The sequence below is a fragment of the Ovis aries genome, chromosome 4 (genome assembly GCF_016772045.2).
Source record: "Ovis aries strain OAR_USU_Benz2616 breed Rambouillet chromosome 4, ARS-UI_Ramb_v3.0, whole genome shotgun sequence".
Lineage (NCBI taxonomy): Eukaryota > Metazoa > Chordata > Mammalia > Artiodactyla > Bovidae > Ovis > Ovis aries.
This window is the reverse complement of record NC_056057.1, coordinates 104,824,005-104,839,807: the sequence shown is the minus strand read 5'-3', so window position 1 is coordinate 104,839,807 and position 15,803 is coordinate 104,824,005. Positions and strand designations below refer to the sequence as shown.

The 15,803-nt window shown below is 45.3% G+C and overlaps 1 protein-coding gene across 3 annotated transcripts in view; it reads right to left on the bottom strand.

The window, feature by feature from the left end:
* TBXAS1 (thromboxane A synthase 1) overlaps window positions 1-15,803 on the bottom strand; it is a 167,640-nt gene that overhangs the window by 57,785 nt on the left and 94,052 nt on the right. For all 3 annotated transcript variants that reach the window (XM_060414897.1, XM_027968869.2, XM_060414898.1), the window contains 3 exons: window positions 5,371-5,459; window positions 3,219-3,367; window positions 1,518-1,648 (listed from right to left, as the gene is read on the bottom strand). In XM_060414897.1, the coding sequence (XP_060270880.1) occupies window positions 1,518-1,648; window positions 3,219-3,367; window positions 5,371-5,459 (369 nt within the window). The remainder of the gene's footprint in view (window positions 1-1,517; window positions 1,649-3,218; window positions 3,368-5,370; window positions 5,460-15,803) is intronic.

Genomic DNA, 15,803 nt, shown 5'->3' with positions numbered 1-15,803 from the left:
ACTCCTTGCGATTGGCCACTAACAGACTGCATCTGCCTTGATCTCATCGTCTGCCGTCACGGCGACACTGGACCACACATCTTCTCTTGGTAATCTCTCTGACCTCCCCAGTCTTTGAGAAAACACTTAAAAATTTTTTTAAATTTATTTATGTTTTAAAATGTTTGTTTATTTGGCTGTGTCAGGTCTTAGTTGCGGCTTAGTGGTCAGGTGGAATGTGGGCTCTTAGTTCCTCAAGCAGAATTCAAACTTGCATCCTTTGCGTTGGAAGGCAGATTCTTAACCAATGGACCGCTGGCGAAGGCCCTTGTTTGTTTCTTCTTATTTTTGGTTGTGCTGGGTCTTCGTTGCTGCGTGGGCTTTTCTCCAGTTATAGTGAGTGCAGGCTCACTACAGGAGTAGGGGTTACTCTCTAGTTGGGATAGGCAGGTATCCCATCGTGGTGCCTTCTCCTGTTGCAGAGCGCAGGCTCTAGGGCACAGGGGGTTCAGGAGTTGAGGCACTCGGGCTCAGTAATTGCAGCTCCCAGGCTTTGGAGCACAGGCTTGATAGTTGTGGTGCACCGGCTGAGCTGCGCCGTGGCATGCGGAATCTTCCCGAACCGGGGATCAAACCCACTTCCCCTGCATTAGCTGGCAGATTCTTTACCACCGAGCGCCTCAGGAAGCCCGGGCAAACACTTTTAAAGCTACATTTTATGCAAGCCAATTCAGGAAGAGACATTTCAGCCCTGTTTTCTCCTTTTCAGTCGTTTCCTTGACTAGAGTAAGGCCCATAAAGAATAGCATCATACGTGCACGAGCATATCCGATATTGAAACTAGTTTCCTTAACACTGAACATTCCTATTTCTATTCTCAGCCAAATGCAATCAACAGATATTTACTTGATTCCTACTGTGTGCCAAGCGTAGGGCATATCCACAAAGGGGAAAGAAATTTCTAGTTCTCAGTGAAGCACGCGAGGGCCCTCAACCATGCGTTTTGCAGTAACACCCTCCATCCCTCTGCAGAGAGGGATTGTGGGATTGGTGACAGCTGCCTGATCTCCCCTCTCAAAACGATGCTGTTCATGCTGTAAAGCTCCATCTTGCTGTTTTTCAATATAAAGAATATACTGATGAAAAGCATATGTGGGCAGCTTTATCTAGAAAATTCTCTGGGGCGGCCATAACCTGTGCTGGGGGTGATGCTTGAAATAAGGCGGCCTGTGAGCTTGAGGGGAGGGCAGCTTTAATTCTACTCCCCTGGGTCAGAGGGTGGACAGATTGCTCTGGGCTGCTGCTCCTCGCCGTCCTTCCTGCCTGCTTTCACCTCTCTCTCCTTATTTGTTCCTCCTCAGCCTCCCTCCCCCGCCCCCTTCTCTCTCTTGGCTACCCCGGCAAGCTCTAAGCACTAGGCCACTGCTGTCCGCATGGCATGAGTGTGCGGGGCTGGGAGGGGAGGGAGAGAAAGCAGACAGCGATGCCAAATTAGCTTCTATTCCATTCCGACGCCGTGTCCTATTAAAATACATTACCTCTTCGGCTGCTTGCTGGTCCCGCAAGGCAATCACATTCCTAATGAGTTTGTTAAAAAAGCCATTCAGTTCATCTCGGTTCTTATTGGGCAAAATCCGGGCCAGTGGGACCATTATGGATGGAAATGATACTTGAAAGAGAAAAACAAAAGTGGCATTGAAAAGAGGGTGAGAATAAACCAGGGCTATTAGATGCCTGTTGCCAGGAAGCAAACCCTGGCCTTGAATTAGTCTTTTGAAGGCTTGTCTTCCCCCTCTGAATCGCCGCTGCTCAGAGCGGGATTCTACCTCTGGACTCGTCACCCTTCCTTGCATGAAGTAAGCGCTCGATAAACGTCTATACGATGGAAGTGGGGCTTCAATTGAGGGTCCACTTCCACCTGGCCCTCAAGCAGCCAGTCTCATGTTTATAAGTTAATTTCCCTAGTTCTAGATAGGAGGGTCCAAGATTTCTGTATTTCATCAGGAAAGAAGAGATTGCAGGCTATGTTTCAAGTCTTAGCAAGTGGTAGAAGCCAATCTCCTTTTTTAACTTTCTGGTCATTTGCATTTTTTGTTTTTTCCTTTGGATCATTTTCCCCAGAGCTGCCACTTATTCCCTCCTGGATGATAGCCTGGACTGTGGGGCCAAACCTGTCCCTGGGGAGTGCGGCTCAGTTCAGATTCTCAGCACTCACAGTGGGTCTCCTGTGCACAGGCACACACGGGAGCTGTGTGAGCTGGGGGAGAGGACCCTTCTGATCCATGCATGTCTCAGCAGGCTCTGCCCATTTTCAAGAGCAGGGGCCTGCACCAAAATGACACAGCAGGGAGGGAGAGCTTGGAGTGGCAGCCACCATGGGAAGTGGACCCACATGCCCTGCAGTGCACAGGATGCCCTGTGGTTGATGGCAAGGGGAACCAGTTCCCCTGGGGTGTAGAGGATGAGGGGTGACCCTCTGCGCTTTGACTGCCGTAGCGACAAGTGCTATACAGTGTCAGTGCAGAGCAGATGGAGGTGACAGGGGCTTCCACGGAAGTTGACTCGGAAATGAGAATGAAACTGACCAAGGAAGGAAATAGAATTTACCAGCCCAGCAGAATGGTTTGGAATTATGGCAATAATCAATAACCATAGTAACAACACTGCAGTGCTTCCATAAAAGCAAGAAGACACCGGAATTGGCCAGAGGGTAAACACTCACTTCTAAAATACAAATAAGATCAATGGACTGGTCTCCCCACCATTGGGTAATCTGCTAGTCACCCATCACATGGTTTCCAGTTCACTATGTGTTGGGCTTCAAGCAGAGTAGTGTTCTAAAGAGGGTTTTGCTGGAGGGGAGGCATATGTCCTAGAAAATGAAAGGTTTTAGGTTCCCATCTTGACTCAGCCTTTCCAGCCTCAGTTTTCTCATCTGTGAAGTGGGGAGGAGAATGCCTTTCTCACGTGGTGGAAACAAGCACTAGCGGAGGCAGTGCAGTAGGCCTCTCTGCCCTGTGCACCGCGACCGTGCTCACTGCCAGCCGGTAAGCTGGGCCAGGCCTGCCTGTGTGGGTAAGAGGCCCCAGGTTGGTGCAGAGGAGCCTGGGCATCTCCAGGGAGACCAGGGCTCTGCAGGGCAGACTCCACAGGGTGACTCTTAGAGACACCCAGAGTGTGGTACCATGGGGTCTGCCCAACTTGCCCAGTTTACCCCTGTTGGCAGGAGCTGCACTTACAGAGTAAAACCAGGAGAGGTTTGGGGATGGACGATGCAAAGAAGCGCCTGCAGTGCTCCACGAAGGGGTGCTCAGGAGCCTCCTGGGAGTCCACTTCGGTGCCGAAGGCGACGCTGGCCACCACGTCTGTGGTGTAGCAGCAGTAGATTCTACAGGGGAGGGAACCACTTGTGCTCAGGAAGGAGGTGGCCACTGGCCTCCCCATCCACCTCCTCCCGGAGTGCACGACTGCACCATCTACCTGTTCAAAGGGGGGCTCCAGCAGACCTGGAGTGGGGCGGTAGGAGAGGAACCCTCCCCTCTATCACATTGGGGTGAGATCCTGGGAGGACGATAGCAGAATTCAAGGGGAGTGTGTGTGTGTGCTCAGTCACTTCAATGCTGTTCAGCTGTCCAACCCCATGGACAGTAGCCTGCCAGGCTCCTCTGTCCATGAGATTCTCCAGGCAAAGGTACTGGAGTAGGCAGCCATTCCCTTCTCCAGGGGATCTTCCCGACCCAGGGATCGAAACCGGGTCTCCTGTGGTTTCTGCATTGTGGACAAATTCTTTATCCACTGAACCACCTGGGAAACCCATTCAAGGGAAGACATATATACGTAACAGGGAGCCTATCTAGACAAAGATGGGGTCATCCTGGCAAAGTCAAATACCAAGAAATACACTTTACTTTTTCTTCCCCATGAAGGAGAAAAAACACTTGACCCAGAGTCTATGTGCTTTACTCCAAAGTTGTGCAGAGCCCCTCCAAGGCCAGGTCTAACGACTGATTGATGTAGACAGAGCAAGTTGTGATTGATGAAATTATTAATAGCAAGCTGATTGTCTAGTTTTATTAACTCTGTCTCCCTCTTCCTCCTAATGGTTTTACAGTTTTCATTGGAGCAACAAATAAAAAAACCAGGGCCCTTTTACACTCAAATAAACACAAGACAAACTTTGGGAGCAGTTTCATGAACATATGTATATTATTACAGGAAACACACGTTGCCCTTTAGAAACAAACAGAAGGAAAAGTGTCTGGCAGTAGCTCCAGAAAAATTAACCTCTTAGGCTCTAGGAAACCTGCCCCTCAAATGGCCATTTTAAGCTCTAAGAGAATAACCTTTTTTGTTTTCTTTGTAGGGATAGTTAAGTTGCTTCTAAAAAGGCTAACAGCTGGGAATTCATATCCTTTGCTAACGAAAGGGTCTATTTTTGTGGCTTTTCGTAGGTATACTTAGTTCCTCTTCTTCACAAATTCTATAGCCACTTATCATTAAGGACTACATGACATCTTCAGATGATGTGTTTTATTTTGACCTCTTACTGAGAACATCTCTACAATTGATGACGCATTTCCCGGTGACAGCAAAAACAGCAACGTGACTGCTGAATGTGATTTCATCTGATCCTAAACATTGACGATGTAAAGGTTTTAAGAGTTGTTAACTTTGCTTTTATGGCTGCTGGGCCAACTGAGCAGGAGCTCAGCAACTGAGTACCCAACTCAGTGAGTTGGGTGAAGCCATACCCTCACCCAGCTCATGCATGTCAGGACCAGAGAGAATGTGGAGGAGACAATTTTGTAAACAATATGGTAGAATGTAAATGCTGGTGATGATTATGTTATGATTTTATTAACATTGATAATGAGAGCAAGTTGGCTTCTGGCTGATCTGCTGTGTGACTCTTAATCTGATATAAACCATAATTTAGCAGAGGTCAATTAGGCAAAAAGCCAGACAATCAGTCGTTTAAATTGAGGCTCCACCACTAAGTTATGGCTTCCAGGCTGAGGGAGGTGGGCACAGTTTTTCTTGAATTAAAACTGCATGGACTGTGCCCCTCCAGACCCTGTCCTTTCTGCCCAGATATATCTTGCCACCTCCTGGGTCTGCAGAGGTCGGAGGGCACGTCCCTTCACAAAACACACCCACTCAGCGTTCCCTGCACACGTCACAGCCCCCAGGGCGTCATTTGTATTTGCTTCACATTTTCCATGGGTTTCCTTTCTTCTTCTTAGTCAGTCTACCCACACTTTTTGGATCTTGTAAGCATTTCCACTGTTTGTTGGTCCCAAGGTAATTGTTCAGCAATTATGTACAGTTACAAGAAACAGCAGTTCAAAAATATGATTTCTCATCTATAATATAGCCACGTAGTGCCCTTACCTCTGGATGTCAAAAGCCTCCCCAGATTGTGCGTGATGCTCTAGGTGAGTCAGAAGCACGTCGCAGGCCTGGCTGATTAAAGGAGTCATCTGGGAACAGATAACGAAGTGCAATTAGGACAGCATGCAGAGAGCACACCTAAATTAGCAGCGAATGAAGAGGTTATGTACGGTGCTTCCTGCGAAAATGGTTATCATTTCGATGACTTTCATGTACCTGAGAATAAGATCTAAAATTCACAAATATTGTAAAATACAATCGCTGTAAATGCCTATTTCAGCTCAAACAATCTGTTTGTTTTTTTTTTTTTGAAAGCAAAAAGAAGAAAGGGTTTAGAGGAAATACTGTGAAATAATTATGAAAATGATCATTACATGCTTAGAAATGAGAATCAGCACTGAGTTTTCTGACATTTGGTTAGCATTAGAGAGTAAATAGACCACAATCCGTATGTACTAACTCAGGAATTAGCCCAAATCCACGTTTGCTTGATTCCAATTATACTTTAGATCTTCCACTAGAATGTAGAATCTCAGTACTGAGAAGAATCTAAGGTTCATCCCTTTCTACTGCTTTATTCAATACAAAAATCATTTTTAGAGCACGTGGATGGATGGTTATTCATTTCTGCTTAAGCTGTTTAAAACTTCGAATATAGGGAACCCTTGATTTCAAGAGGCCTTTGATATCCAGGACTACTGCTGAATTTCTTCTTTGGTTTTTCCTTTGTTTGGCTCTGTTGGGTCTTTGTTGCGGTGAGCAGGCTTTCAGTTGCAGCATGCGGGCTTAGGTGCCTTGTAGCATGTGGGGTCTTGGTTCCCAGACTAGGAATCCAGCCCACGTCCCCTCCATTGGAAGGCGGATTCTCAGCTGCTGGACCACCAGGGAAGCCCCCTGAATTTCTTTTTTGAATAAGAAAATATCTTTCTTATGGAAAATACCTAACATACACACAGAAAGAATGGTTGGGATTATGAACATTCATGTAACCATGATCTAGCTTCAACAAATTTAGTTCTCATTTTGGCCGCCCGCCACGTTGACCCTAAAAGTCTGACTGCAGTGAGTGGAATTCTTTGTGGAACCCAATGGGCACCCACAGGACCTTTTATTTTCTCCTGTATTTTTGAAAAGCCAAGCTGGAAACATCAGGGGGAATCCTTTGAACCAGGTCACAATCAGGACTGACACCATAGCTAAAGCAACATGCTGTAATCTAGTGTTTTGAGTATTTCCTGTGGAAAACTTCCTTTGAAATGTTGCTTATGTTTAGATTTTACTTTTTTGGCACTAAAATATCAGTGTCTGCGATCAGGGGAGGTTTTTGTCTGTTTGTTCATTTTTGTATCCTCAGCACTTCGAACATCACTTGGTACATAGTAATTCATTGAATGAATGAATGAGTTTTAATGATTACATAAGACCACTGTTCAGTTAAGGCTTGAGGCCCTGGGAAAGGTTATAAAGTGTTAATCTATTTGTTAGAAGTTGTATTGTTGTACTGAGGCAGGATCTGATTCCCTCTAACACCTGCTGGCTGGTTTCATTTCTTTCTGCTTCCCTGTGCGTGTGTGCATAGTTGTGGCTGACTCTTTGTGACCCCATGGACTGTAGCCCATTTTAAAGAGACGGGAACACCAGACCACATGACCTGCCTCCTGAGAAACCTGTATGCAGGTCAAGAAGCAACAGTTAGAGCTGGACATGGAACAACAGACTGGTTCCAAATCAGGAAAGGAGGACGTCAAGGCTGTATATGGTCACCCTGCTTATTTAACTTATATGCAGAATACATCATGGGCAATGCTGGGCTGGATGAAGCACAAACTGGAATCAAGATTTCTGGGAGAAATATCAATAACCGCAGATATGCAGATGACATCACCCTTACGGCAGAAAGAGAAGGGACCAAAGAGCCTCTTGATGAAAGTGAAGGAGGAGAGTGAAAAGGTTGGCTTAAAACTCAACATTCAGAAAACTAAGACCATGGCATCCAGTCCCATCACTTCATGGCAAATAGATGGGGAAACAATGGAAACAATGAGAGACTTTCTTTTCTTGGGCTCCAAAATTACTGCAGATGGTGACCGCAGCCATGAAATTAAGACGCTTGTTCCTTGGAAGAAAAGTTATGACCATGCTAGACAGCACATTAAAAAGCAGAGACATTATTTTGCCAACAAAGGTCCATCTAGTCAAAGTTATGGTTTTTCCAGTAGTCATGTGTGGATGCAAGAGTGGGACCACAAAGAAAGCTGAGCACTGAAGAACTGATGCTTTTGAAATGTGGTGTTGGAGAAGACTCTTGAGAGTCCCTTGGGATGCAAGGAGAGCCAACCAGTACATCCTAAAGGAAATCAGTCCTGAATATTCATTGGAAGGACTGAGGCTGAAGCTGAAACTCCAATACTTTGGCCACCTGATGCGAAGAATTAACTCATTGGAAAAGATCCTGATGCTGGGAAAGGTTGAGGACAGGAGGAGAAGGGGACAACAAAGGATGAGATGGTTGGATGACATCACTGACTCGATGGACATGAGTTTGAGCAGGCTCTGGGAGTTGGTGACGGACAGGGAAGCCTGGCATGCTTCAGTCCATGGGGTCACAAAGAGCTGGACACAATTGAGCGACTGAACTTGAATTTGGACTGTAGTCCATCAGACTCCTTTGTCCATGGGATTTTCCCAGCAAGATTACTAGATTGGGTTTCCATTTCCTCCTCAGCGGGATCGTCCCAACCCAGGGACTGATCCTGAGTCTCCTGCATTGGCAGGTGGATTCTTTACCACTGAGCCACCTGGGTGCTTCAGATACCTGGACAGCAAGTTTTGCCCCTCACCCCTCAGCATCCACTGGACCATCCTTCCCTAGCCCTTCAGCTACTCTGGGTACTGCATAGTTTGCCTACACTCTCCACTCTTACTTTCTCTCTCTCTCTCTCTCTCTCTCTCTCTCTCTAATCAGTATCACTCCTGAAAGGCAGAGATCACTTCCCTGCATGTCAGTTGCAAAGCCAGGTATGTGTTGACTTTTTGATAAGACACATAACACAGGCAAATACTGAGGTTCAGGTCAACAAAAACCACAAGTTTTCTTTCCATGAGTCATCATCAGGTGCCGTTGGTTTTTTGACTCTTGAGTGTCCATTCATTAGAAAGGCTTTACATTTACCTAACATGCACCTCTGTAGAAAGTTGTCCTACCATCTGTTCTGAGCAGAGTCATTTCTTCCCTGCCCTGAGACAGTCAGGTGATTGGAGAGGGCTGGCAGGGGGGCCAGCCTGGGCTGCTGCTGCCCAGGGTTGGAGGGGCACACAGTCTTGTTGGACCCCTCACTCCCATAACTTCCTTCAAGGCAGCCCTACGTGGTCTGGGGTGTAGTGAAAGTGCTGTGTCCCCAGGAGCCCCCTTGCTGGCCATGGGGGATGGTCAGAGAAGCAGAAGGGCACCTCTGTTGAGTGAGAGTCAGTGAGCTGGCCTGAGCTCAGGATTGCATGGGTTCCTCAGTGCGGGAACCTGCAGGCAGCTGGGCAGCAGGTCAAGGAGTAGATACTTAAAGCACAACTCACCTACACACCCAGTGGAGAGATGGCAGAGTATCTGAGACCCTTCCCATGTTCCCTACTGCAGAGACTCTTGGAGGGAGCATTTGTAGACGAAAGCTAGTGAAGAATTTTCTGCTCATGAAGCCATAAGGGCTTAGAGTGCTGGTTAATTGTACTAGGCATGGGTGGACCAAGGGTGTACTCACGCATTCAAAACTCATCTCCTGTATCCTTGGCTATTCCTTCTTTGTTCCGTGTGAAGGCTGGTCAGTGTGCCTTGTAAGCCTTTGGTCTGTCGCTGTATACACAGGATCAGACACAGAGCTATGGCCCTCTGCTTTCAGCAGCCATGGAATTGGTCAGTGTTACTGTTTCCAGCTCTTTGACCAGCTGTGCGTGAATCTAAATAAAGCTTCTATCAGGCACCGTCTTATCGTTGTTAGCATAGGAAGACTTTGTGAAGTGATTTGCCAAAACAGAAATGTAATTTGTCTCATCTGTCTATCCTGAAGTCCGCTAAACAAAAGGGGGAAAAAAAAAAGAATGAGAGAGAAAGAAAGAAAGGGAGAAAAGAAATGAGGATGACTCCCCTGAATTGCTATCTTGCTAATTATGAGCAGGCTTTTTTGACTACTGCATTCATTTCTAAATTTTCACAAACCATCAGTTTAATAATCCATTAGTACAAAAGTATGGGCCAAGGGGTCACTTCTGATAGCCTCTAGGCTGTTACTCTCAGTAAATCTCAGACTTACTTAATGTTGGAGAACTCAATACTGTCTAAGCCACATTCCTATGACTGGCTCACTGACCACCTTTCCTTCCATTATTTTAATAAAATTAGTAGTTCAAATGAACCATGCCTTAATATAATTTCATATGCCAAAATATCTTTTCGACTTATTTCAGAGGAATAGTAACATGGTAAAAAGAAAAATGCCATTTGAAAGGAAGTCTCTTTAGATATCAAGCTAGAAGCTTCCTTAATGCAACAAAACTGGGATGCAACATGAAATCTGATTTACACGCAACTCTTCAGAAGCATGTCCTGTGTATAAAGAAGGGTCTCCCCTCATTGACCGCAATCACATGCCTGGACAGTGCAAAATGGGGGCTGGACCGGCTGCCCACCCTCGGTTCTTCTGTGTGCTCATGATTAGAATGCTTTGTTGTCAGCTGGCGTGATTGTAATTTCTACCATACTCTGCCTGCTGTCTGTCGAACTGAATGGATAATGACATTTTTATTTAGGTTAATGTGATATGAGATGGGGCATGTAATACGAAAAATGTTTTAAAAAACAGTGTGGAGAAAATATTATAAGACAGTGGAGCATAATCTGTCTGTTCGCCAATAGCCACCATTTCAGGTTTTCTTCCTTGTACCCAAGCAGTTATGGAATATTTACTCTTACACGAGTTGCATACAAACAAAATCTCTCTTTGCTGGGCTTGCAATCATCTTTATACAATCCACAAACCCCTCAGTTCTTTCCCTAGATTAGCAGACAAGCAGGCCTAGGTGGCTTGTGCAAACACACAGGCACAGAGGAACATACCGTGCTATCATCTCACAGACCTGAACAAAAGACTCATTTGTTCTGTTTCCTCTTCTTCGTAGGATAATGAATGCTTCCTACTTTTGTTTATCCCACATTTCTTCATAAAGCATACATGTTATATTTACAATCAGATAAAATATTAATGTTATTAATTTTTTAAAGAATGCTTTGGGGGGAAGGGTTATCGTCCAGCAGCCAAGCCTGGGGAAAATTTTCCCATTCTGCCTTTCTCACCTCTCACGTTGGCTATCTTTATTATAAGGTGATGCTGAGTATGTGGCTGCTTAGCTTAGTAGTCATCAAGGGCAAAACACCATCATCAGTCTGGGAAGGAAATTCCACAAAGAAGGAAGTCCTTGCTCATCTGGAGTTTACAGCATTATTCAATTGTCCAGTTAAAAACAAATGGTATCTTTATGGACTGAGTCTGAGGAACTGGATTCAAGGTGTGGACAGAGCATAACAGAGTTAATTCCAAGAGGTAGAGAGGTCTTCTTGAGGCCAAGACTCTGAAGTTGTTAAATACACTTGACCTGGGGAGAGAAAACACTCAAAACCAATGAATAGGTTTCCTCTCCTTGGCCCTTTCTAATTGCGTGACCTTGGGCAAATCATTTAACCTTAGTCGGTCTATTTATTCATCTGCAGAATGGGAATAATGATATTTCTGTTGAAAACTTGTGTCAAAGATTAAGAACAAAATGTGTAAATGGTTTAGAATGCAGTGAGTACCCCGAGTGTCTTCCTCTGGAACAGTCCCATGCTCCCAGACTGTTTGGATGCCTGCCATCTCTTATTCCTCCCAGAAAAGTCCTTTTGGAGTCACCTGTTCTTTCCTCACCATGTTAACATCACTTCCGTTCTGGCATCTGTTTCTTCATTTTTATCTCCCCAGTGATCACTCTGATTCAGGCTTTGCTACTCATCGCTTGGAACAGAGCTGACATCTGCTTCTTGAAAACAAAACTGTATCTTAAGCATCTTTATATTAATAGTCCTAATGCCTTGTATTGGAGGAGGGCATGGCAACTCACTCCAGTATTCTTGCCTGGAGAATCCCATGGACAGAGGAGCCTGGCGGGCTACAGTCCATGGGGTTGCAGACAGTCGGACACGACTGAGCGACTAAGCGCGCAATGCCTTGTATAGTGCCTGGGATATAGGTATACTAAGAAAGCAATTTTTGAAAATGCCTCATGTCTTTTCACTTTCCAATCTATTCTATATTCAGTCACCAGCTGGGTCTTCTGAAAATACTTGTCATCTGAGCAATGTATTGCTGAGATTCTATGGAGATTCCCATTGATTGACGTGCATAGAACAAGTTTCCTATTTTCCAAAGCCTGCTAAGAACTGAACACTGGCAATAACCATGTTAATAAGCTTGAAAACAGATTTCCTCCTGGTCAAGACTTCAGATGAGATCACAGCCCAGGCCAACAACTTGACTACTTGACCTTGATGCAGATGGACCCCTCTAAGCCACGCAGATTCCTGACTCACAGAATCAATGAACTACTAAAATGTTGTTGTTTTAAACTGTTTGGGGGTAATTGATTGCACAGCAAGAGATAACTAACACACCTTCAGGGTCACCCTCTTCTGGCAACTAGTCTATGTTGTCCTGTATGATTGAAGGTTTTAGTATTTGCTCTGTTAGAAAGGAGCACAAGGCAACACATTCAGTGGCTTCTCTAGAACATGATGCCAATGTTCCTTAAGGGCTTTAACACAGAAGCAATGTAAGAAACATTAGTAAATTGAAGTGTTCTTTCTATTGTAGCAAGGATGTAGTGCAGTTTGCTGGGAGCCAGCCCTGAATGAAAGACCTGATACCCATGCTGGTTCTCTCTCTTACTGTGGACAAGTCCTGTGACTCTCTCTGCAGTTGAGTCCTCACTCCCAAGTGAGGAGCTAATTGCAATAAGCTACAGAGTCCCTTTCCGTGGACATTCTAGGATTCCAAGGTCACTAAACAGCAGCTGAGACAGTTGCTTGGGAACCATGGAAAGAGCAGGCAGCTTCCTAGTGGGGCCCAACAAAGTCTCCAACAACAACATCCTTAAGAGGGCCTTTTGACAGCTCTTTGATGCATTGACTTCAGAATTACATAAAGATCTAAAAGGAAGAAACTGGTTATATTTATGCTCAATAATTCAATAAAAGTGAGAGTTAGAATTCCAGATCCACTGACTCCTGGCTTGTTGCCTTTTTCTCCAGAGTCAGCATCCACATTCCTTTTGCTCCTCTGTTAATTAACTTCTAGGTTATAATTTTGCTCAGTGCAGCTCTGATGTCATGAACTTGAAAAGTAAACAAACACACGCCATGAAGCCTGCAGAGCTCCTGGAAGTTTGGCCAATGGAGTAGGTCTGAGTGCTAAGGAAGACACAATTCCTGAGCAGGGGAAGGGAAGGAGAGGGTCCCTCCTGTGTCAACTGAGATGTCCCCCACATAGATGGTGTGTAGGCTAGGGGACACGTGTCCACCCACAAAGAGGGACACAGAGAAGAGCCTGAGCAGAGGACACCCCTCAGATCAAACACACTCCCGGTAGTCTCTTGCCTGGGGGCCACAGCACAGTGGAGACTCTATAGACTGTGGCCCTTCCTCCAACCCAGGGTCCAAGGTGGCATCTTGGAGGTTAAACAGCTGAAGAGGAAGCCCCTTTTCCTCCCTCCCCTGCTTTCAATGATTTAACAGCTCCTCACTCTCCAGTGACGGAGAAGGCGATGGCACCCCACTCCAGTACTCTTGCCTGGAAAACCCCATGGACGGAGGAGCCTGGTGGGCTGTAGTCCATGGGGTCGCTAAGAGTCAGACACGACTGAGCGACTTCACTTTCACTTTTCACTTTCATGCATTGGAGAAGGAAATGGCAACCCACTCCAGTGTTCTTGCCTGGAGAATCCCAGGGACAGGGGAGCCTGGTGGGCTGCCATCTATGGGGTCGCACAGAGTCGGACACGACTGAAGCGACTTAGCAGCAGCAGCAGCAGCACTCTCCAGTGAAGTTCCCACCAAGCCTTGCCCTGGCACAGAACAGCCGAAGTCATGCCTCACCCCTCCTTCCAGTCTCCCCTCACTAATCCCTTATACGTACTTTGTGTTCCAGCCCATTTGTACTCCTCCAGTCCCTGAAGACACCCTGTGCTTTCTGTCTAGATGTCTTTGTTCCTGCCTCTCATTCCGCCTGCCATGCACCTTCTCCCTCCATTAAAACTCAGTAAAAGCATCAAGGCTCAGTTGCAATGCTGCTCACCCCCAGCACTCCTAAAGCAGCTTCTGGTGCTCAAGAGAAGACCTGAGCTGTGTCACAATCTGTAACAGTGTAGGAATTTCTGCACCTCCTATATGATAAACCCCTTAGGGGCAGGAGCTGATAAGTATTGGTTGAATTGTATCAATTCAATGTTTCCTTCTGTGTGACATTCTTAGACCTGTTTGTAATGCTGTTTTGGGAACAGATGTCAGAAGGGGGATTTCCTGAATAAATAAGGGTCAGCTAATAGGGAAGGGAGATGGTATTTAAACATATTGTTGGATAATGGAAAAAGTAATATGTTAAGAGTACTGTAAACTGGTGACTAACAAATGTAAAATTAACAGCGTTAATGAAACTTATGGCCTCCTTCTGCCACCCAGATAATTAAAAACATCCATGACTTATCTTACACAAAATTTCCTGCTGATAAATATTAGCTCTAGCCATCTAGGTGAATAATCAAGTGTCATTTCTAACAAGTCAGTGGCTCCTGTCAAGAGTTGTGACCAATTAGGACTCACCCTGATGAGGAGGTGGCTGCTGGTGTTGCCAAGCAACAGGCAAGCTGGGAGGCATATTTAGATGCTCTTTTAGATTTAACCAGCAGCAAGTTGGAGTGCCATGATGATGCCGGCAAGGGAAAACCAAATTAGAACCCAGGATGGGGTGCCCATGATGAGGAGTGTGTTTTCTTTCGAATGCAAATGGAAAAGGAACATGTTTAACCAGAATTTAAACAGTCCATCATTATACCGATTTTAATTAGGAGATTAGGTGTCAGCAGAATAAACTGTGTGGCAAGATAATGGTCTCTTGCTGCTAGATAAATACCTAGACCTTCTGGAAAATGGGCAATTGGTCAGGCAGGGACCATGTATTTTTGGACTCTGAAGTATTTATTACCCCAGCCACACTTGGCTATAATGACTTTCATGTTTATTGTCTGGAAGGATTAAGAAATAAAAGCAAATATTAAAAATAGGCTTCTGGAGGCTGATGCAGCTCAGAGAAAGCTGCCTGCTCCAACCCCACAGGAAGGCTGTGTTCTCTTTGAGAACCTCTTGTGTGTTATTGTCTGAAGCGTTTACTGTGAAAATTTACAGGCCAAACTAAACTGCGAAGATGACTGGAATTCTGCAAAGACGTTTGCTCTGAAATGATCGGAGCTACGCATTTACTCATAAGCTGGTGGTATCAACTTAAATTTTTTTAAATTGTAGTCATTCCCGAGTCATATGTCTTCTCCAAGGCAGGAAAGGCCTAGAGGGAATAATAACCGCATCTGTCTCCGCCTTCAAGATTCATACATTATTGACGGTGCCTTCCTGACAGGGCACATCTGGATGAAAGCGAACAATTAGGCGTCGGAGCTAGATTCGCAGCCACTTCCCTGTAGGTCTGACTTTTCTTTACTGAGTCCTCCATGTGCAGACACATGATGGGCTCCTACTCTTGAGTGACACACCCAGCTTCAGGCTCTCCTGTATGGAGCTGCCACATCTCTTTCTATATGCTCCGTGGGTCACCATGGGCCTAGTTATCTGAGTGATGAGCAAATACCCATCTCCTTTATTAGGCTTTAAGGACAGATGAGATTCAAGCTGCCATACTGTGTTGGATCCATGGTCCAGCTAATTTGGAGCTTGGCTTTCGCTAGAGGTGCTTGGTCACGGAGTTCCTGGTAGAATCTACTTCCAAAGGCACAGTGCTCAACGCCTCATTTCTTTCCATAGTCAACTCTGATGTTAACTCCTGTTTTCACTTATTAGAAACTTATTTGAACCCAGAATAAACAAAATTAAACATATTTCTTCACTGCAGTTTTTCCCCTAAGTCTTTAATATGCATAGCGAATCCCTATGCATAGAGAAATCTGGTTTGCAATATTTTGCTGAATTAGATGACCATGGGGCCTTCCCAGTCCTCAGTGATTTCAAATCCTTCTTCTTGGTAGTAATTCATAGCTTGGAGTTCATCATCATATAAGTACCATTTAAATGCTTGTGTCCTAAATGTACTATTTTATTCTTGCTTACACTGAAGGTTATCTGTCGCTTTCAT